Source organism: Lontra canadensis, unplaced genomic scaffold, assembly GCF_010015895.1.
Source record: "Lontra canadensis isolate GAN:19392208 unplaced genomic scaffold, GSC_riverotter_1.0 scaffold20, whole genome shotgun sequence".
Classification (NCBI taxonomy): domain Eukaryota; kingdom Metazoa; phylum Chordata; class Mammalia; order Carnivora; family Mustelidae; genus Lontra; species Lontra canadensis.
Genome location: NW_022631014.1, coordinates 16,692,923 through 16,714,487, shown reverse-complemented (window position 1 = coordinate 16,714,487; position 21,565 = coordinate 16,692,923). Strand labels below are relative to the sequence as shown.

The window sequence follows — 21,565 nt, the reverse complement described above, 5'->3', positions numbered from 1 at the left end:
TTGAGAGAGAGAGAATGAGAAAGAGCATGAGAGGGGAGAATGTCAGAGGGAGAAGCAGACTCCCTGTGGAGCTGGGAGCCCGATGTGGGACTCAATCCCGGGACTCCAGGATCATGAGCTGATCTGAAGGCAGTTGCTTAACCAACTAAGCACCCAAGCGCCCACATGAGACGTATTTGATGCTCTGTTCCTAACCTGAAGAAGTAGCCCAAATATATCAATAGAAGGAGGCCAGGCATAAGGGAACCCAAGAATGGCCTTGAGGAAAAAGAGAAACCCTTGGCTGATAGCCTGCAAGAAAGCAGGGGCCTCAGTCCTACAACTGCAAGCAACTGTGTTCTGCCAGCAACTTGCATAAACTTGAAAGCACTGTTACCCTGAACTTCCAGTTAAGATCTCCACCAGGTTTAACACATTGATTTCAGCCTTTTGAGACCCTAAGCAGAGAACCCAGTTGAGCCCACCCAGACTTCTGACCTCTAGAACTGGAACGTAATACGTGGGTGTTGCTTGAGGCCACTAAGATTATGGCAATTTGTTAAATAGCCAATAGAAAATTAACACTACAGAGCCCAGGCCCCAAGCCTTCAACCAAAACAAGTGCTTCCATTTGAAATATGAGGAAAGATAAAAGTGATGAGGTATCACAAATTGTGTCTATTCCTTACAATGACCACGCAGGAAAGGCATGGGCTCAGAGATAAAATAACTTGTCAACATCACCCAGCTAGGAAGCCTTTTTGGAGGTGGAGACTGTGAGTTGAGATTCTGGTCTGGTTGAATCTAAAGCCCATTATGTCTGTGACATTTCCTGTCGCAGGAAAAGGCAGTATCACATGGCAGATAGGAGTTTGGCTTTAGAATGTTATTCACATGCAGAGACTTGATTTATGACACAGGTGTCATGTCAGAGCAGCAAAAAAGAATTTTCATACGGAAAAAAAGGAAATTCGATCCCCTTCTTCACACCCTTTTCAAAAATTACTTGAGGTCAAACACCTAAGTGTGGGGGCGCCTGGGTGGCTCAGTGGGTTAAAGCCTCTGCCTTCGGCTTAGGTCATGATCCCAGGGTCCTGGGATCGAGCCCCACATCGGGCTCTCTGCTCTGCAGGGAGCCTGCTTCCTCCTCTCTCTCTCTCTCTGCCTGCCTCTCTGCCTACTTGTGATCTCTGTCTGTTAAATGGATAAATAAAAAATCTTAAAAAAAAAAAAACTTAAGTGTGAAAGATAAACGCACGAAGGTTTTAGAACAGAAAAGAGGAGAAAAATTTTAAGATCTTGAATAAGGGAAGGGTTCCTTAAGCATTACACAAAATGCATGAACCATAAAAGAATATGTGATACATTTGATTACACTAAAATTAAGAACTTCTAATCCTCAAAAAATACCATTATAAGAGTGAAAAGACAAACCACAGAGTAGAAGGAGGTATTTGCAACATATATAACTGATAAGGGACTGGTTTCCAAATTATATGGAGATTTCCTACAAATTAGTGAGAAAAAGGCAAGTGATCTAATTTTCCTAAATGGGAAAGAGCAGTGAAAAGCCATTTTACAAAAAGGAGAAATCTAACTGTCCAATAAATACAGAAGGGTGCTCAACCTCATTCATAGGTCAGGGCAATGCATATTAAAACCATGGTAAATTAACATAATATACCCATTGTTTGACAAAACTAAATGACACTACATGTGGGTGTGGAACAACTGGAACCCTCGTGCAATGCTGGGGTGGGATATAATTTAATGTAACCATTCTGGAAAACTGGTATTATCTAAAAAAGTTGAAGATATGCATACCAAATGACTCAAAAATTCCAGTCTGAGGTATATACCATAGACCTACATATTCTAATGTACAACAGGCTACATGCCTAAGGATGTTTTTACCAGATACCTATTGCATAAAATGGTAGGATATATAGTGATAGATCTGTACTAGAAAACACCATACAGCATGAAAACAAAAGAACTGCAAATCTATGCTCAAACAGAGAGATCTTGCCAAGGTGACATTGAGGGTAAAAGGCAAGTCACAAAAATTACATATACATATAATTCCATTTATACCAAGTTTAATAACAGGCAAAACTAAACAAGGCAAGCAAGGAAATTATTACTCTTAAATTTGAGGGTAGATGGAGATAGTGTTTGGAAACAGATACTTGAGTGTCTTCGTGTGCTAGGGCTACCATGACAAAGTACCGTAGACCAGGTGGCTCAAACAATCCATATTTATTTTCTGACAGTTCTAGAAGCAAGGAAGCCTGAGACCAAGGTGCCAGCCAATTCAGTGCTTGGTGAGAGCCTTCTTTCTGGCTTGTAGATGGCCCACCTTCTTCCTGAGACTCCCCTTGGCCTTCTGTGCTTGTGTGGGGAGAAAGACAGTGAGATCTCTGGTATCTGCTCTTTTGAGGGCACCAATCCCATCATGAGGGTCTGACCCTCAGGGCTTCATCTCACCCTAATTACCGCCTAAAGACCCATTTCCAAATACCATCACAGTGAGGGTTAGGATTCGATATATGAATATTGGGGGATACAAACATTTGGTCCATAACAACAGGATTTCTGGGATGACAAGAATGTTCTATCACTAACGAGCAGTTATAGGTGTTCCCTTTTTCCAAACATGTATACACTTTGTGTATGTTTTATATGACATTTAAAAAATAAAATTATAGGGGCACCTGGGTGGCTCAGTCAGTTTAAGCATCTATCTTCAGCTCGGGTCTATCCCAGAGTCCCAGGATAGAGCTCCAAGTCAGGCTCCCTGCTCATTAGGGAGTCTGCTTCTCCCTCTCCTTCTGTTCCTGCTCATGCTCTCTCACTCTCTTAAATAAATAAATAAAATATTTTAAAAATTTTAAAAATAATTTCTGTGTATTGATTTTATATCCTGACACTTTACTAAATTCCTGTACAAGTTCTAGCAGATTTGAAATGGAGTCTTTTGGGTTTTCCACATTAGGTATCATATGATCTATTGATAGTTTGACTTCTTCTTTGCCAATTTAGATGCCTTTAATTTCTTTTTGTTGTCTGATTACTGAGGCTAGGAATTCTAGTACTATGTTGAATAGCAGTGGTGATAATGGACATCCCTGCCGTGTTCCTGACCTTAGCAGAAAAGCTTTCAGTTTTTCTCCATTGAGAATGATATTCGCAGTGGGTTTTTCATAGATGGCTTTGAAAGTATTGAGGTATGTGCCCTCTATCCCTATCATATGATCTCCCTGTTATGAAGAATTTGAGAGGCAACGTGGGAGGTTTGGGGGTAGGGAGGGAAAAAATGAAACAAGATGGGATTGGGAGTGAGACAAACCATAAGAGACTCTTAATCTCACAAAACAAACTGAGGGTTGCTGGGGGGAGAGGAATAGGGAGAAGGTGGTTGGGTTATGGACATTGGGGAGGGTTTGTGCTATGGTGAGTGCTGTGAAGTGTATAAGCCTGATGATTCGCAGACCTGTACCCCTGGAGCTAATAATACATTATATATTAATAAAAAATTAAAAAAATTTTTAAAAAGACACAAAATTTTTTTAATAAAATAAAAAAATAAAATTATAGATCTAGGTTAACTCAAAGACTTTCTACCTCTGTGATCTTCATAAAGCCTTTCAATTTCTTTGAGCCCTGATTTCCTCATATAGAAAATAAGGATAATACCTACCTCATGGGATGGATATAAGAAAAAAGAAAATTTAACACATAGCCAGTGCCTGGCACGGAGTATAGCCAATGAATACAAGTTTAAAAAGTATTTCTTTCACCCATTTACTTATTTGTTCATTCACTCACCATACATTTTCCAGAAGTCTACCAGCAGCTGAACGCTGGGCTAAGTGACTGAGGTTGTAGGAGAAACCAAATTTCTTTCCTCAGGAGACACAGGAGATATGAGGCCCTCTGCTGGCACCAAGGAGAAAATCCTTCCCAAACTTTTTTTTTCCCTCCCCAAGTAAAGAAACTGGAAAAAAAAAAAAAAAAAAATCAGTAGTTCAAAAATATTTTTAGTATCGGGGTGCCTGAGGGGCTCAGTCATTAAGCGTCTGCCTTCAGCTCAGTTGTGATCCTGGGGTCCTGAGATTGAGCCCCACATCGGCTCCTTGCTCAGCGGGAAGCCTGCTTCTCACTCTCCCACTCCCCCGCTTGTGTTCCCTTTCTTGCTGTCTCTCTCTCTCTCTCTGTCAGATAAATAAAATCTTTTAAAAAAATTTTTAGTATTATAAAGTAATGTGACAACTGGAAGTCTGAACATTTGATGATATCAAGGAATTGCTTTTAAATTTTGTTCAGGTAAGATGATGGAATTGTGGATTGTTTTTTGTTTATTTTTCAAGAATCCTTACCATTTAGATACTTGCTAAACTATTTCCAGATGAAATGATATGTCTGGTGTATCAGTCAGGGTTTATCCAGAGAAGGAGAACTAGTAGGAGATATATGCGAAGATATATGTGATCGTGGGGGTGAAGGCAAGTCTGAAATCCACAGGGCAGGCTGTCGGAAAGGGCAGGCTGGAATTCCAGGGCTTGAGCTAACACTTCCATACACAAGTGGGGAAGTCAGCCATTTCATTACCTGGTAGAGAATTCTAAGCAAAGGACACAGTATGTGCAAAGACTAAATGTGGAATTTCTTCTTGCTCAGGGAAGCCCTGGTTCTGTTCTTAAATAAGGTCTTCCAACTGATTTAATCTGGTTCACCAAGATTATCTAGAATAATCTCCTTTACTTAAAAACATCTGATTATGGGCTTTAATCACATCTACAAACCTTCACAGCAACACCTAGATTAGTGAATAACTAGGGTCTGTACCCTAGCCAAGATCACACATCAAATTGACCATCACATCTGTGAGTAGATGGAATAGAGCTGGCGCACGGTTTGATAGTCCTTAAGACTGGGGTGATAGGAACAAGGGAGGTACATTATATTATTCTGTCTGCCTTCGACTTCTGTCTGTCTGTACTTCATAATTGTCTACAGTTAAAAGGTTTTAAAAATACTTTAAAAAACCCTCAGAAACTCACTGCTTTATATTTGATATTTTTCTTTCTGGATCTTTTTCTCTTATACATACTTACATAGCTAAGATCATACTGGAGTTACTATACCTTACCTCTTTAATTGTGTTATACCATTAGCACCTTCACACTTCATTAAAATTCTTCCCAAATATCAAGCAAAATTATTAGTAACTCAGACTCTGACACCACACAAACCTGGTTCAAATCCCAGTTCTGCTGTTCATTGTTGAGTGATCTTGACTTAAACTTCCTAGGCTCCTTATGACTCAGTTTCTTTTAATAGAATCATTCAACTCATTCGCTGATATTAATTGAATTTATCCTCTGAGTCAGCTCATGTTCTAGGTGCTGTGGCTATACCAATGAACAAAGAAGACAAAATCCTTGTCTTGATGCAGCTGACATTCTAGTGGGGGAATAGATATTAAGAAGCTACATAATGCACAAGGGTTGGTAACTAATCCAGAGAAAAATAAAGCAGGGTGAGGGGAATAGAGAGTGCCAGAAGGAGGAAATGGGGATTGCTCCTTCATATAAATAGTCCAGAAACGTCTTTTCTGATGAGATGACACTCGAAGAAAGTGAAGGAATCAGTTGTTTGAATATCTGGTGGAAGAGCATTCTAAGCAAAGAATACAGTGTGTGCAAAGGGCCTGAGGTAGGAACATGTTCAAGATACAGAGAGGAGGCCAGTGTGGTTGGAGCAGAAGAAACTAGAAAATGTAGGAAATGAAATCAGAGAGTTAACAGGAAGTAGACAGAATAAGAGGGAGCCACTGGAAGGTCTGGACAAAGGAAGGATATCTGGCTTCTGTTTTAAATGGTCTACTCTCTAGTTGCAGTGAGAAAAATAACATACAGTGTACGAGGGCAAAAACAGAAAAACTAATTGGTAGGCATTTAGAATCATCCAGAGGAGAGGTACTGGTAGCTTGGACTGAAAGGTAACAGTGAAGGCTGTAAGCAATGGTCAAATCCTGCATATATTTGAAAATAGAGCCCATAGGGTTTGTTGGTGTATGTGGAGTGAGATACAGGAGGATTCAAGAATTACTCTAAAATTTTGCCTTAACTGGAAGTATAGTGTTGTCATTAACTGAGATGTGAAAACAGCAGAGGAAAGGGTTTAGTAGGGAGAAGGTTAGGATCCAGACTGCTTTTGAAGAAGGCTGTCCATACCAGCACAAATCCACAAGCATGGAGAGAACAGGAGAAAAGAAGGCAGCAAAAACATTTTGTACCTGAAATGCTGACCAACCAGGGTAACTGACTTAGCAGACTCAAGATATCCTAATCCTAAATCAATGAGGAAATTAAAAATCAACCAATTAAGCAGTAGCATCCTCAAAAAGCTCAGGAATTTGTGGGTTAGGTACAGCTGGAAGTTGGGTTGGTGGGCATAAAATAAACATGATTAGTTTAAAGCTGTTTGAGAAGTAAGAGCTCCTTGGATCACTTCTCCCACTCTTCGCTGATGAGAGACTCCCTCTCTCCAGTGCAGACAGAGGAACTGGAAAGCACAAGTCACAGTTGAGGGTGAAGGCATCATAACCCAAACAGCAGGATTAAGGGAACTGGGACATATTCAGGGGTTAGGCTCCAAGCCTTCTACCCCCATCAACCCTCAGGGCCCTGGGCTACCTCTGCCCTCCAGGCAGAACTTTGGAAGAGCCTTCTTTTATGGGGAATCCGAGCTGCCCGTGAAGGACAAAATGTGTTGTTGGTGAGGCACCTGGGTGGCTCAGAGGGTTAAGTGTCCAACTCTTGATTTTGGTTCAGGTCATGATCTCAGGGTTCTGAGCCAGCCCAGTGGTGGGCTCACGCTGGGCATGCAACCCGCTTAAGATTCTCTCTATCTCTCTCTACCCCCTCCCACCCTCTAAAAAAAAAAAAAAAGTATTATTGGCACCTGCCCTCTTCCTTCCTAAGAAGCAGTGGTGTTGCAAGAGGCCTCTGATTTTGTTTTGTTGCTTTGCTCTTGTCTATCAAAAACTCACTTCTGAATCATCTTAGAACTTGACCTCTCAGCGGGGGAAAAGTCTCATTGCCTTTCTCTGGATTTCAGAACCATGGTCAGGGATTAAAATACACTGGGGTGAAGTGAGCTCCATCACACTTTCATATTATCTTTGGCTGCTTTTGCATTAAAACAGCAGAGTTGAATAGCTGTAGCTGAGACTGTTTGGCCAGCAATGTCTAAAATATTCACCATTAGGCCTTCTGTAAGAAGAGTTTTCAGATCTCTGTTACAGATTGTCCCATTTAGTCCTAACAGCCCTTAAGGTTGACATTAGTCATCCTTGTTTTATCACGAAGGAAGCTGAGGTTGAGAAAAAGCAGGTAACTTGCTCAAAGTCATAGAAAGTATTGGTAACGTCATCAAAATGTCTGTTGACAATAGCATACGGTCTCCTATCACAGTCATTTCCCACCACCCAGGACCTCAATGAGGCCATGCAGTAGGTCAAAGAAATCAAATGCTTAAATGAGCACAGAGGCAAGAATAAACCAAATCCTACTCTTCTAAGAAAGAGGCTGCCCCAGGCTATGGAGCCCAGTACTATCAGGTGAGTTAATCCCAGGCTGCAGCACAGAGCTGCAGAGGGCAGTCTCCTTAGAGAAGAGCTATTCCACAACGAGAGCTCTTGGAGAGCAGAGGCTGTCTTATTGACCACAGGGCCTTAGAGCAGGGCTTGGCACATGTAAGCAACAAATCAGAGCTGTAATTATTACACATGCATATGAATTACTAAATAAATGAATCAATGAATAATGGTCTCACAACAAATCTTTTAGGGTAATTAATCACATATACAAACCTATAATTTACAAGGTATTTTTCACATCTTCTATCCCAGTTCACCCTTCCAACAATGTTTAGGGAAATACAGAGAGCTCTCAAACCTCAATTTCAGAGAGGAAAGGCCATTAAAAGGTTAAGTAACTTGCTTAACAGAGGGACAGAGGGGAAGTGTGAACCCAGAGCTGACTCAACAGCCTGTGTTTCTTCCAGCAAAATCACACTGTTTCTCTCAGCCAGAACCCAGATGCCCCCCTCACCATGCACAAGTCTCTTTCCACACTTTCTCTATCTCTTCTCTTCTCTCTAAAAGTCCCCTTTTTCTTCCCTCTCCCTTGTATCAGGCCCCATAAAAGGATTCCTTGACTGTACTAATAATTAGATATTGTTGCTTTAAAAAAAAAAGTGTGCTTGGGTTTCTACCCAGGATTTCTCCCCAAAGTTTTAATCTAATAACAGCAGGTACAGAAAACATACAAAGTCACTTGCATTTAAGAACTCCACACATTTCTATTTTCTTTACTGAACCATGGTGATTGAATTTTAAATATATTGAGCACCCCTAATTGCTTTTTATGCAATAGTCCTTCAACCTGACCACATTAAAGGTTCACAAGATTTACCTCCTCTAGTACCTGGCAAGCTCCATTTACATGGAAAGCCTTTTAAAAACAATCACAGGGGTGCCTGGGTGGCTCAGTGGGTTAAAGCCTCTGCCTTCAGCTCAGGTCGTGATCTCGGTGTCCTGGGATCGAGCCCCACATCGGGCTCTTGGCTCAGCAGGGAGCCTGCTTCCTCCCCTCTCTCTGCCTGCTTGTGATCTCTGTCTGTCAAATAAATAAATAAAATCTTAAAAAAAAAGAAGAAAAAAAAACAATCACAGAAATCAAATAGTGAAACCCAAAAATATGCTCAGCAGACACACGTGGGGCAAGTTCCAAGTACCAGTTATAAGCTCAGCTACTCAAAGAGCCTGCCAGCCACTCTGGGTCAAAGTCATCCAAGACCTGTTGCCCATCATATGTCCTGAGGAATTCATGTCAGAGACAGCTCAGGCAAGCCTTCCACAGTGCCTCATTGGATTCAGATTCTCTCCTGCTGCAGGTTGGATATGAATAGGCATAGTGGTCAGTATAGTGGCCAGGACAGAGAGAGCTGTACTGATGCTGGGGTAGGAAATGAAGTTCAAGTGTATGGCAGCAAGGATATTATATGGCCACTCCTGCCTAGGAACATCCAACCATTCAGCATCCACTTCTACAGCTCTGCTCTATACCTGTCCAGGTAGGGACAATCTCCCTTGAATGCCTCATGTACTGCCACCTCAGGCTTATCATTCTCCAGCAGATGCAGATGGTGTGGAATAAGTACTGAGCAATGAATCCCAGCAAGCATTTCAACAGCTGCTCCTGCACCCCAGAAATGTCATGGTTCAGAAGGGGAATGAATAAGGACTTTCTGTGGTTCTCTTGGAGGCCTGTGGTTATGAAGACATTATGGGGAATTTGTTGGCCACACAGGATGGGGAAAGTGTGAGGGGATCCTTCAATTCTCATGCTTTACTTCATTGTACCTGGGCACAAAGCCTGGATCCCACTTTCCCTCATCTTTGGGAACATCTAATGAAGGTTGGCTTTATTAGACAAGTGAATGCGCTCAATACCAGCCTGCTCTATGTCCTGAGGCAAGGACTCAGTTCATGAAGATGTCCTCAGCACAAAGCATCATCACTATAAGGTCAAACTTGCTGATAGAATTTTTTTTTAAAAAGGCCTTTCAGCCCCCCTGCAGGTGGCTATTTTCTGAAAAACTTTTTTTAAAAAAGATTTTATTTATTTATTCGACAGACAGCGATTACAAGTAGACAGAGAGGCAGGCAGAGAAGCAGGCTCCCTGCTGAGCAGTGAGCCCAATTCGGGGCTCAATCCCAGGACCCTGGGATCATGACCTGAGCCGGAGGCAGAGGTTTTAACCCACTGAGCCACTCAGGTGCCCCTGAAAAACTTTGATGGTGATTCTACACTTTGTTGTGAAAAGATTGAGACTCGAAGAGTCTGCCCCACATGACATTTTCTCTGATACTATTCTCCATTCTACCACGCCTCTTCCTCCTCCCAGGATGTCCCCTCCTCATTCAGGAATGCCTGCAGCAAACCCAGCCAAGTGGTGAAGTGCTCTGAGAGTACTGTTAGGAGTCCATGACTTTGCCCACAGTGTCTGGAAGCTTGGTAACTGGGTCTGCTGTATAGGACCAAATAATAGCTGAAACCATCTCCCACATCTTAGAGCTCAAGAACAAGACCTCGGGAAAGCTGTCATAGATCCTTGACAGCTGGTCATTGATGGGTAAATGAAACCGCCTCTGGTAAACCCCAGATTGCTATTCTCTGGAAGAGATTCTCAGTCATGTCAATAGCCTCTACAAAATCAATCAGATCTTACCAAGGTTCTTCCTTACCTGCTGTACTCTGGTGAAAACACATGACGAGAGGGAGACTTCCTTTGGGAGAGATACCAGTGCTCCCATCTATGATTACACTAAAGAATGTATCAGCTTGTTCTGGATTTAGGGCCCTATTAGCTTGATCGGTTCATTTTACAATTGTTCAGCTGTTTCCAGAGTACACAGCTAACACTTTCTTTTAACAGTGGGTTCAGTTCTGTCTGAATACATAACGTGATTATGTATATATAATCTTGGTGTTAGTGAGCTTTCCATGCAACGGAATATTCTATCCTCCACAGAGAATCTGAGTTTAATGATCTTTTTTAAGGCATGATGATTTCATTCTGTCAACTGCTTATACTCAAAGGCAACAGAAGCCTTCACCTTTGCTGTGGCCTTACCATGTTCTTTAGATGTGCTATATTTCCCAAGTATTTTCTCGACACAGGACCAGTATTTCAAAAGCACAGAACCCAAGACTACCTCATCGGTTGCTAGACACAAAAATCAGACCACAAAATACCCCATCCAGGGATTTGGAATACTGGACAAACTTGTACTGCTGAAGGAGCTGGGTGCTACATCCCATGAGTCCTGACCCATTCCAGAGTCCATCACCTCTTTGGGAAAGGGAAGCTGGAAGTGAGCAACCAATGGGTTGCTAAAAATCCCTTCATTTGCTCTTACTCAGGTTCTTAGTGATTTAATAGGCCAATGTCCTTCTTATTATGGACAACTTTCTCATCCCAGAATGTCATCACCTGTGGTTCACGACTTTACCTCCTGCTTTACAACATGAAAGATCAAAAACTTCCCCATATCCCTCCTACACTGTTGGTGGCAGAGCCACTGGCACAGCCACTCTGGAAAACAGCATGGAGTTTCCTCCAAAAGTTGGAAATAGAGCTATCCTATGACCCTGCAATCACACTACTGGGTATTTACCCTAAAGATACAAATGTAGTGATCCGAAGGGGCACGTGAACCTGAATATTTATAGCAGCAATGTCCACAATAGCCAAAATATGGAAAGAACCTAGATGTCCATCAACAGATGAATGGATAAAGAAGATGTGGTATACACACACACATACACACACACACACACACACACACACACACACTGGAATACTATGCAGCCTCAAAAGAAATGAAATCTTGCCATTTGCAACGATGTGGATGGGACTAGATGGTATTATGCTGAGCAAAAGTCAATCAGAGAAAGACAATTGTCATATGATCTCTCTGATATGAGGAATTTGAGAGGCAGGGCAGGGGGTTGTGGTAGGTAGGAAAGGAAAAAATGAAACAAGATGGGATTGGAAGGGAGACAAACCATAAGAGGCTCTTAATCTCACAAAACAAACTGAGGGTTGCTGGGGGGTGGAGAGTAGGGATAGGGTGGTTGGGTTATGGACATTGGGGAGGGTATGTGCTATGGTGAGTGCTGTGAAATGTGTAAGCCTAATGATTCACAGACCTATACCCCTGTGGCAAATAATACATTGTGTTGATAAAAATAATTAAAAACAAAAAGACTTCCTCATTGATAAACCCTTCAGAGTTCTTTCCTTCTATATGTATCATCAGCATTTATGTGACATAAAAATTAGTTCCGACTGAGAAAGTAAAACCTATCTGCATGGCTCTTCCTTCAGGCAGAAAAAAAAAAGAGATACAATTAAAAATAGTTATAAAGTTAAAAAAATAGTTATAAAGTTAAAAAGAAACAATATGTCTGCCAAGAAATACTACAGCTATAAAGTATCATAATAGCCTTCTTTTTTGAGCACTACTGCTTTCTTACTCTCAGAAACTTCGTTCTCAAGAATCAAGGACTCTCAGAAACTCTGGTGTTTGAAGTTTTATCAGTAAGAATGAAACTTTCCTTTTTAAAGATTTTATTTATATGAGAAGGTGGGGCAGAGGGAGAGGGAGAAACAGACTGCGCTGAGCAGGAAGCCAGATGCAGGGCTCCACCCCAGGACCCTGAGATCATGACCTTAGCAGAAGGCAGGCTTAACTGACTGAGCTACCAGGCCCCCAAGAATGAAATAATTTCAATTTACCACTCAGATACAAAGATTCAGAAAAGGGGTTTCTACACAAAATTCTCAAAAAAAGAGGACCATGGGTCTTTTTGCTATCTAGGACTGATGTTGACCCCTTTAAGCAGTCCTGCTTTGCATTGAGCCTATCAAAACAGTGTTTCATTTAAGTTTCATCCAAACTTTACACCTACCCACAATTCTGTAACTCAGGCTTTTCTTTCCTTTCATTAAATGCCCTATGGTGTCTCTGGTGTGCAGTCTCCCTCATTACAGTGAATCAACCCACATGATTTTGCTGGACTACAGATTTTTCCCCGATGGTTTTAGGTTGATTGGGCTGAGACACTATCTTGCTCAGCTCTGGGGCTCCCAAGGTGAAAATTTGGAAGTAGATGTAACATGCACTTGTTTTCACTTCCAAATATATCATGCCAGGTAGGCATACATAGAATACCATGCCATTTTGGTCATAACTGGGACGTGTTCACATCTCGGAAAGGTTACAGGAATAAGAAAAAAGAGGTCTAGGTAGCTTTCGGTTCACTTCTTGAACAGGCCTAGATTTCTCTTGTGGGCATTCGACAAACATTTTGTCCGCTAAACTGACGCTTCCATCCCCTGTGACTGAAAGAAACAAACGAGACACACCTACTCGGCTGAAGCTGAAACCGCTATCCTGGGACCCATCTGGTTACAGGCGAACAGCTCTGGACAAGCTGACACCCGCAGGGACTTTACGGGTAAGTGGGCGTGTTGCTGCCGTCCTCCGCGTCCCGGAGCTGGGACCCGGGACCAGCGTTACTCCTCTGCTCGGTGCTCGATGGCAGAAACCCAAAGCGGGGCGCCCGCCTTGCCCCGCACATCCATCTCTTGCGACAAGTAAGGGCAGGGGGCGCGGCTTCAGACGGTCATAGCTTCCAAGATAGAACACGCGAACGACCCGCGAAGGATGCCAGCCTAAGAACGCCCAGAGGATGCCACGTTTAGCAGGCAAAGACCTCGGCTCCCCTTTTCTCTAGGTGACTAGACGAGCAGGGACCGCGAACGGCGGGGGGCGTGGCTCCGCTGAGAGGCGCCGAATAAACTGGTGAGCGTGTCCATGACGCCATCTTGGATCCTGGCGTGTCCAGGAGTTGCCCTTCCTCCTGGTGACTGGACGAGCCCTTTGGGTGTCCCGGAAGAGGCGTGCCCAGCCCGCCTGAGTTGTGCGCTCGGTCCGGTTGGTCTGGTTTGTGAAAACTGTAGTTGTTAATGATTTTCTTGCTCGTTCCTGAACGCCCGCGATCTCGCGAGGTACATAAAGCTTCATTGGACTTTACCTACCCATTCTAATGGAGCTTCGAAGAAACCTGAAAACCGTCTTGGAGTTGCTTGCGGAGGAATCATTAGATGCTTCTTAATGGGCGTGGTGTTATTCTTCAGGGAGAGTGGGGATCATATTCCAGGAAGAGGAGACAACTGCATGAATAGCCGCGAGACTTGTAGCTATAACGGGATTAGGGGTGAGGGGCAGGATTTGCCACCGAGGGAAAGCTAAGAAGGTGTTGAGGTGAGATTTTGGGGAGCCTTGAATGCCAGGCTAGGGAGTTTGGACTTTATCCTGTGGAAGAGGGGATAAAAATGAACATTTAGAGGACTTTAATCCTCCAAATTAACATAATCGTAAAACATGACATAATCAGATAGTGAAATTTAGAAAAATAATTCTGTAACTGGAGAATCCCAAGGTGTTTCTTCAAGTGTGTTTCAGTGAACAGATTGGGGAGCTTGTTTTACAAGTGCAGTTTCTTGCCTCTCCTTAGACCTGCAAATCAGATTCTCTGGTTGTAGAGCTAGGAAACATACATTTGGTAAAAAGAAATACACAAATCTAAGAATGAAGATTTGAATTGTCACAAGCTGAACACACTGGTGTAACCAGCACCTAGATGTAAAGTCATCACCAACAGCTCAGAAGCCTCTTACTCCCCAGAAACTGCTGCCCTCACCAAGATTAAACATGATCATTACTTAAAAAAAAAAAAGATTTTGTTTATTTGACGGAGAAAGAGATCACAAGTAGGCAGAAAGGCAGGCAGAGAGAGAGCAAAGCAGGCTCCCTGCTGAACAGACAGCATGATGCAGGACTCAATCCCAGGACCCGGAGATCATGACCTGAGCAGAAGGCAGAGGCTTTACCCACTGAGCCACCCAGGAGCCCCTAACATGATCATTACTTCTAACAATCAGATTGCCTGTTTGGAATTTTATATAATTAAATCAGACAGCATATACTCTTTGTATCTCGCTTATTTCACTCAGTGTTATGTGTAAATTCATCCACATTGTTCTTTTTTTTTCCTTTTTAAGGATTTTATTTATTTCACAAAAAGAGAGATCACAAGCAGGCAGAGCAGCAGACAGAGAGGGAAGCAGGCTCCCTGCTGAGCAGAGAGCCTGATGCGGGGCTCAATCCTAGGACCCTGAGATCATGACCTGAGCAGAAGGCAGAGGCTTAACCCAGTGAGCCACCCAGGCACCCATCTGTATTGTTCTCTATAGTTGCTGTTGACTCCATTCCTAACAACTTTTATCCATTGTCTTATTTATGGCCTTTGAGTACTTTCCAGTTTAGAGGTATTACCAAAAAAAAAAAAAGTGCTGCTATGAACTTTCTTATTCATGCCTTATGCTTTGAAAACTTTAAAGCAAGCTCTCAAGGCCTAAATACTAACTCATTTACTACCCGTTTATTGAGCCTACTGTACAAAGAAAAAAAAATGGCCAAGGTCCTCATGGAACTTATTCTAACTGGTACAGAACTACAATCTCTGTGGACAGAAAAATAAGTCAAAAAATAGCAATTGTTTGATAGCACTGAGGAAATAAAGTTGTGCTAGAAAAGGAGGAAAGAAGGGCGCCTGGGTGGCTCAGTGGCTTAAAGCCTCTGCCTTCGGCTCAGGTCATGATCCCAGGGTCCAGCTCTCTGCTCAGCAGGGAGCCTGCTTCCCCCTCTCTACCTGCCTCTCTGCCTAGTTGTGATCTCTCTCTTTCTGTGAAATAAATAAAAAATCTTTTAAAAAATTTTTTAAAAGGGAGGAAGGGGACTAATCTATTTGTTTAATGTGCTAGGTTAAGTCTCTCAGAAGAGATATCTGGAAAAAAAAAATTGGAGAGATGGTTGGCACTGCTATGCAATGAGTATGAACAAAGGGGAGAACATTTCTGGTGGAGGAGTTACCATGTGAAAAACTCAGATCAGGAGAGAACTTGGCCTGTTCAAGACCAGTGTAGCTGAGGCACAATAAGCATGGGAAAGGAGGAATGGCACAGGTGTGTTTGAATATAGGAGCATATGATGCAGGGCCTTGTAGGCTAGAGTAAGAAATTTAGATTTTATTATTATTTTTTAAGATTTTATTTATTTATTTGAGAGACAGAGCATACGAGTACAAGTTGGGGGAGCGGCAGAATGAGAGGGAGAAACAGACTTGTTTGCCTAGCAGGGAGCAGGCTAGATCTCAGGACCTCAGGATCTTGACTTGAGCTAAAGGCTTAATAACTGAGCCACCCAGAGACCCCTAAATTTTATTTTAAATACTGTAGAAAACCAATGAAGTGATGTTACTTAACAATGTGACTTAACAATGAAGTGATGTTATCTGACATTCTTTTTAAAAGATCCCTCTGTCTGATGAGCAGAGAATAGATTAAAGGAGGCAACAGAGAAAGCAGGTCATTTAGGAGGCTGGTAGAACAGTCCTGGAAAATACTGGCATAGAGCTTAGAGGAAAGGACTGAAAGACATTTGGGGATTGCCAGTACAATGATCGCCTTAATCCAGCAATGAAAGGTAACACTATATATTTAAGCAATGAGATATCCTATGTGTGTATTCTTATGTTTTTTATCAAGGGCATAGCATTTCTACCAAAAATGCATAATCTGAATCTGATCATGGGGGAAACTACAAGTCAATGTTGAGAGACAGTCTACAAACCAATTAGCCAGTATTTTAAAATGTCAGTATTATGAAAGACAAAGATGTAGGAACTATTATAGATTTTAAGACTAAACATGAAGCTTCCAACTTATAATATTCTATTAGATCATGAACCAGGAAACAAAATTTTTATTTGCACAAAAGGATGTAAGTGGGACAACTGATAACATCTGAATAAAACTACAGCATAAATGATAAATTATGTTAGTATAATTTTCCTAATTTTGATCTTTGTACTGATTATGTAAGATAATGTCCATTTTTTAAGGAAATAGCACACAAGTGCTGTTTAGAGATAAAGGAATCTTCTCAAATGATTCAGAAAAAAATGATAGAACAATAAAGCAAACATAAAATGTTAACGATTGGGGAGAGGTGCCTGGGCAGCTTAGTCAATTAAGCATCCGACTCTTGATTTCAGCTCGGGTCATGATTTCAGGGTCATACGATCAAGCCCCATGTCAAGCTCTGCACTGGGTGTGGAGCCTGTTTAAGCTTCTTTCTCCCTCTGCGTCTCTCTCTCAATAAATAAATGCCCTCTGCGTCTCTCTCTCTCAATAAAAAAGTAAATAGTGTTAGTATTTGGGGAATCTAAGAGAAGCATTTATGGCAATTATTTGTACTAGTTTTGCAACTTTTCTGTAAGTCTGAATTACTTTAAAATAAAATGTTAACAGAATTGCTGGATCACTTAGGCAGAAAAAAAAAATCTAGTACTAAGCCATGAGTAACATTTAGACAAAATTCTGAAAATAGTAACGGAAGGAAAAATGGAAGAATGGAAGAATGTTAGAAAAATGGAATGTGGACAGAGTTACAATGAAAGGCACAGGTTCTGTGCTTTTCCTCACCCTAAAGTCGTAAAAGATAACCGACCTCCCGCTAGACACGGCATATCACCGAAGCTATTCTCACTACTAGCCTTTGCAAAACGGCAGAAAACTTCCGACACACTCCCGCCCTGTTTTCCCAGCGAGCATGCGTGTGCGTACGCACGTATAACCCCAACCAATAGGTGTCCACGTCGGCAGCTCGTTAATCGAAGGGGCTGGCCGCCCTTCTACACATGCGCACGATCGGGCGGTCTTTCTTCCTTCTCGCCGAACGCCGCCAACATGGTGAGTATTGCTGTTTGGGGCTCCTGGTCTGGAGGCCATGCCGCTCCACTTCCGCCTGGTAGGGGGAACGAAAGCTTGGAACGACCCCCATCCGGTCTTAGGTAGCGTGCGGTGAGGGTCCCTGCGCGGGTGGAGCACGGACTTTAGGAGCTCTCCCGGCTCGCGGCCGACGAGCGCGTGGAGGACCATGCAGGCCCGGCACGCCTTGGGCCTCGGGAGCGCGCCGTGACCGCCAGAGCCGGAAAGCTGGAGCCGCCCGGGGCGTACCGGGGCCCAACCGGACTGGGTCTTTGGAGGCTCCATATGCCCGAAGGCCAGCGGGAACGCGGCTTTTGCCGCCGCAGGCTCTGCGTATTTTGCCCATCTATCAGGTCGTCCCTTGGCACTTGGGCGTCTTCCTCCTACGTTCTTTTTCGCTATGGTTACACTGCCTGTGACTCGCAAAACTTTATCAACTAAAGAGTATTTTTACTAAGTCTCACTCTGTCCCTTCTTCTCGATTTTAGGTGTTCAGGCGTTTCGTGGAGGTCGGCCGGGTGGCCTACGTCTCCTTTGGGCCTCATGCCGGGAAGCTGGTCGCAATTGTAGATGTTATTGACCAGAACAGGGTAAGTGTAAGGGAAAGTGTCAATTTCACATACTAATGACGGATACGCAGCATAGATGGACTGTTCCGGGTAGTAGGTTTATTTTACCATAGAGGAGACAGGCAGTGCAAAAGGGGGATTTCAAGCACAGGCTCGAGCTGGCCAGGATCACTGAGTTTGAGTATTAACTTTGCCATTTAACCTAACCAGACCTTTTAACTAATTATGGGTTGAAACATTGGGGAAGTTTAAAGGCGTTCATACACGTGAACTGAGTTCAGAATAAAGCCAGGCACATAGCTCTCAGTGCCCTTGTATGCTGTTGTTGGAAACCTAAGGATTAAAGACTTAAAAATTGTCCAGTAAGTTACATATAGTTAGGTTATAGGGTACAGTACTAATAATAGTTTCATTTTTCTTAAAAGCATTTAAGTAGTCGAGATTTGGTGATTCTGGAAGGACAAATACATAGATGATGTGCTTGAGTTGCTGCTTTGTTCTGCACTGAAATTTTTTGATTTTACTTGTTCTAGGCTTTGGTTGATGGACCTTGCACTCAGGTGAGGAGACAGGCTATGCCTTTCAAGTGCATGCAGCTCACTGACTTCATCCTCAAATTCCCTCACAGGTAACTATCCCCCAACCAAGGCCCCTCTCCCAGCTTTTCTTGCTTAATAAAAATTTGCTTAGTTTAATTCAAAACTGTTTTTGCTTTCTTGTTTGTTTCTTGAGAATGGAGTTTGCATGCAGCGTTGAAGAGGAAGAGCAATTCAGAAGAGGGATTTTCAGTATAGAAATGGGGAGCCATTGTCTTCCACCCTGCCAGTTCTCTGGCTTTGTCTTTATCCAGATTTGCCATCCTTTTTCTTGCCATCTTTCAGGATTTACACAACAAAGACCTCCCTAAGGAATTCTGGTCTCCCACACATACTTTTAGTCATCTTTAGCTTCAGAACAAAAATACTAATTATTTTCTCTCACAATACTAGCTGTCATCAGTTGAGCTTCTAGTGTGTGGCAGTTATTAAGTATTTGATGTATGTCATCTAGTTTTGACAGCTACTAAGGAAGTTCTATTCCCAGTTCCTTATGGGGAATTGAGGAAATCAGTAGTGATTCTTTCTTTCTTTCTTTTTTTTTTTTTTTTTTTAATATTTTACTTGTTTATTGGACAGACAGACATCACAAGTAGGCAGAGAGAGAGGAGGAAGCAGGCTTCCCACAGAGCAGAGAGCCAGATGTGAGGCTCGATCCCAGGACCTGGGATCATGACCTGAGCTGAAGGCAGAGGCCTTAACCCACTGAGCCACCCAGGCGCCCCTGTAGTGATTCTTTCTTGATGTGATCTAAATTATGGAAGTGGTGGTTACTCTTGGGCTATTTCAGCTACAGTGGCAGTCGCAGTAGAACGTGTTGGTACATGTACTGCTGGTTTATTTTTTAAGCGTGCAGGGTTTTGATACTTGAAATATTTGAAAGGTACTTCAAAATGGTTATAATTAGACGTGGTGTTTGGCCACATCTTTTTAGCGTTGTACAGCAGGAGTGAGGATTAATTTTATATCATTCTTTATGTAAAGGAAATTGCTTCCTGTATATCCACTGCAGTAGAGTGATGTTATATACAAGATCAGAGGTGATTTTTAAATACAGAAAATGAGCTGGTTTGCATTTTTTATTAAAATGGTGTATTTGAGGAGCTCCTGGCTGCCACAGGCAATAGAGCATGTAACTCTTGATCTTGGGAGTTGTAAGTTCAAGCCCCGTGTTGGACCTAGAGCTTATTTTAAAAATCAGGGGCACCTGGGTGGCTCAGTTGGTTAACTGTCTGCCTTTGGTTCAGGTCATGATCTCAGGGTCCTGGGATCAAGCCCCGTGTTGGACTCTCTTTCTCCCTCTGTGTTCTCTTTCTCTCTCAAATAAGTAAAATTGTGTTTGGGATTATGAGACATCCTGGCTTAGTGAACAGCGTTCAAGTTAGTAAAAATACGAGATATGTGGTGTATGTTGTCAACTTAGAGTCGGAAGTATAATGAATGGGAAGGGTGTTTTTGGCATTGTTTTGCTGATGGTTTTTAACTTAAGGGTATAAATTGTGCTTTCAGGGGGCTCAAAGCTGTCCTTGGATCTATGTGGCTTCAAAGCTGATTCCTTAATCTAATCTTGGCTCTTTCCTAGTGCCCGCCAGAAGTATGTCCGACAAGCCTGGGAGAAGGCAGATATTAATACAAAATGGGCAGCCACGAGATGGGCCAAGAAGATTGAAGCCAGAGAAAGGGTAATGGCTTCGGGTCATTTGAATTGTGACCTTTTCTTTTTTGGAGGGGTGATAAGTGGTATGAGCGATTATTTATTTACTTTATTTTTAACAGAAAGCTAAGATGACTGATTTTGATCGCTATAAAGTCATGAAGGCAAAGAAAATGGTAAGTTTTTAAATTATTACAAGATTTTTATATTCTTACCCCAAACTTGTCTGAGAATTCTGTCTGCCCAAGTTTGGTAGACTACACTTGAATTCATAGGGGTTTTTGACATAAAGTTTGTTTCCTTGCATGTGCATTCTGTACATATAGGATGAACAGCAAAATAGTTTTTTGTGTGCATACATAATAAATAATATATTGACATTTTTCAGAGGAACAGAATAATCAAGCTTGAAGTTCGGAAGCTACAGAAAGCAGCTCTCCTGAAAGCTTCTCCTAAAAAAGCACCGGCTGCTAAGGGTGCGGCTGCAGCAGCTGCTGCGAAGGTTCCAGCCAAAAAGATGGCTGCTGCGGGCAAGAAGGCTCCAGCCCAGAAGGTTCCTGCCCCAAAAGCTGCAGGCCAGAAGGCAGCACCTCCAAAGGCTCAGAAAGGTCAGAAAGCTCCAGCCCAGAAAGCGCCTGCTCCAAAGGCATCTGGCAAGAAAGCATAGAAACCATAAGAGCCTTTTAAAGACAAGTAATAAAGGTTGTTTTTGACACGCTGGCGAGTGTGCTTGATCTGTGACAGAAAGTCTTTTGCCAGGGTCGGGATTATGAAGCAGATGCTAGGATTATTAATGTTATTGTTAGAGAATTGGTCCAGTCTGTCCAGAGTCAGTATAAAGCCATCATAAAATCATAACTAGTGTGCTTATGGGAAATGGATCATTTAGAGCTCCCAGTGAGTTTTTCTCCTTTTATAAATACACTTCCTATAAATACATTCCAGCAGCTTTTGATACTTACGAGTTTTCTAAATTTTCTTTAGAAAATACACTGTAGGAAACCAAGATAAATAAACAAAACATATTATGGTATGATAATTAGTTCCTGTTCTTATTCCCTATTATTTTTTTTTTTTTAGATTTTATTTCTTTATTTGACAAACAGATCACAAGTAGGCAGAGGGGGAAGCAGGCTCCCTGCTAAGCAGAGAGCCTGTTGCAGGGCTTGATCCCAGGACCCTGGGATCATGACCCGAGCCGAAGGCAGAGGCTTTAACCCACTGAGCCACCCAGTCGCCCCTATTCCCTATTTCTAACCAAAAGCTGGCTTCTGAGCCTCACTGGGACTCAT

At 42.4% G+C, this 21,565-nt stretch overlaps 1 protein-coding gene across 1 annotated transcript; it reads left to right on the top strand.

The window, feature by feature from the left end:
* Positions 1 to 17,377: 17,377 nt before the first annotated feature.
* Positions 17,378 to 20,993, top strand: RPL14 (ribosomal protein L14). The gene is made up of 6 exons (XM_032861125.1): positions 17,378 to 17,436; positions 17,943 to 18,044; positions 18,557 to 18,651; positions 20,202 to 20,301; positions 20,396 to 20,449; positions 20,662 to 20,993. Exons 1-6 carry the CDS (start codon positions 17,434 to 17,436, stop codon positions 20,938 to 20,940), a joined length of 633 nt encoding a protein of 210 aa, XP_032717016.1. The 5' UTR covers positions 17,378 to 17,433; the 3' UTR covers positions 20,941 to 20,993.
* The last annotated feature ends 572 nt before the right edge of the window (positions 20,994 to 21,565 follow it).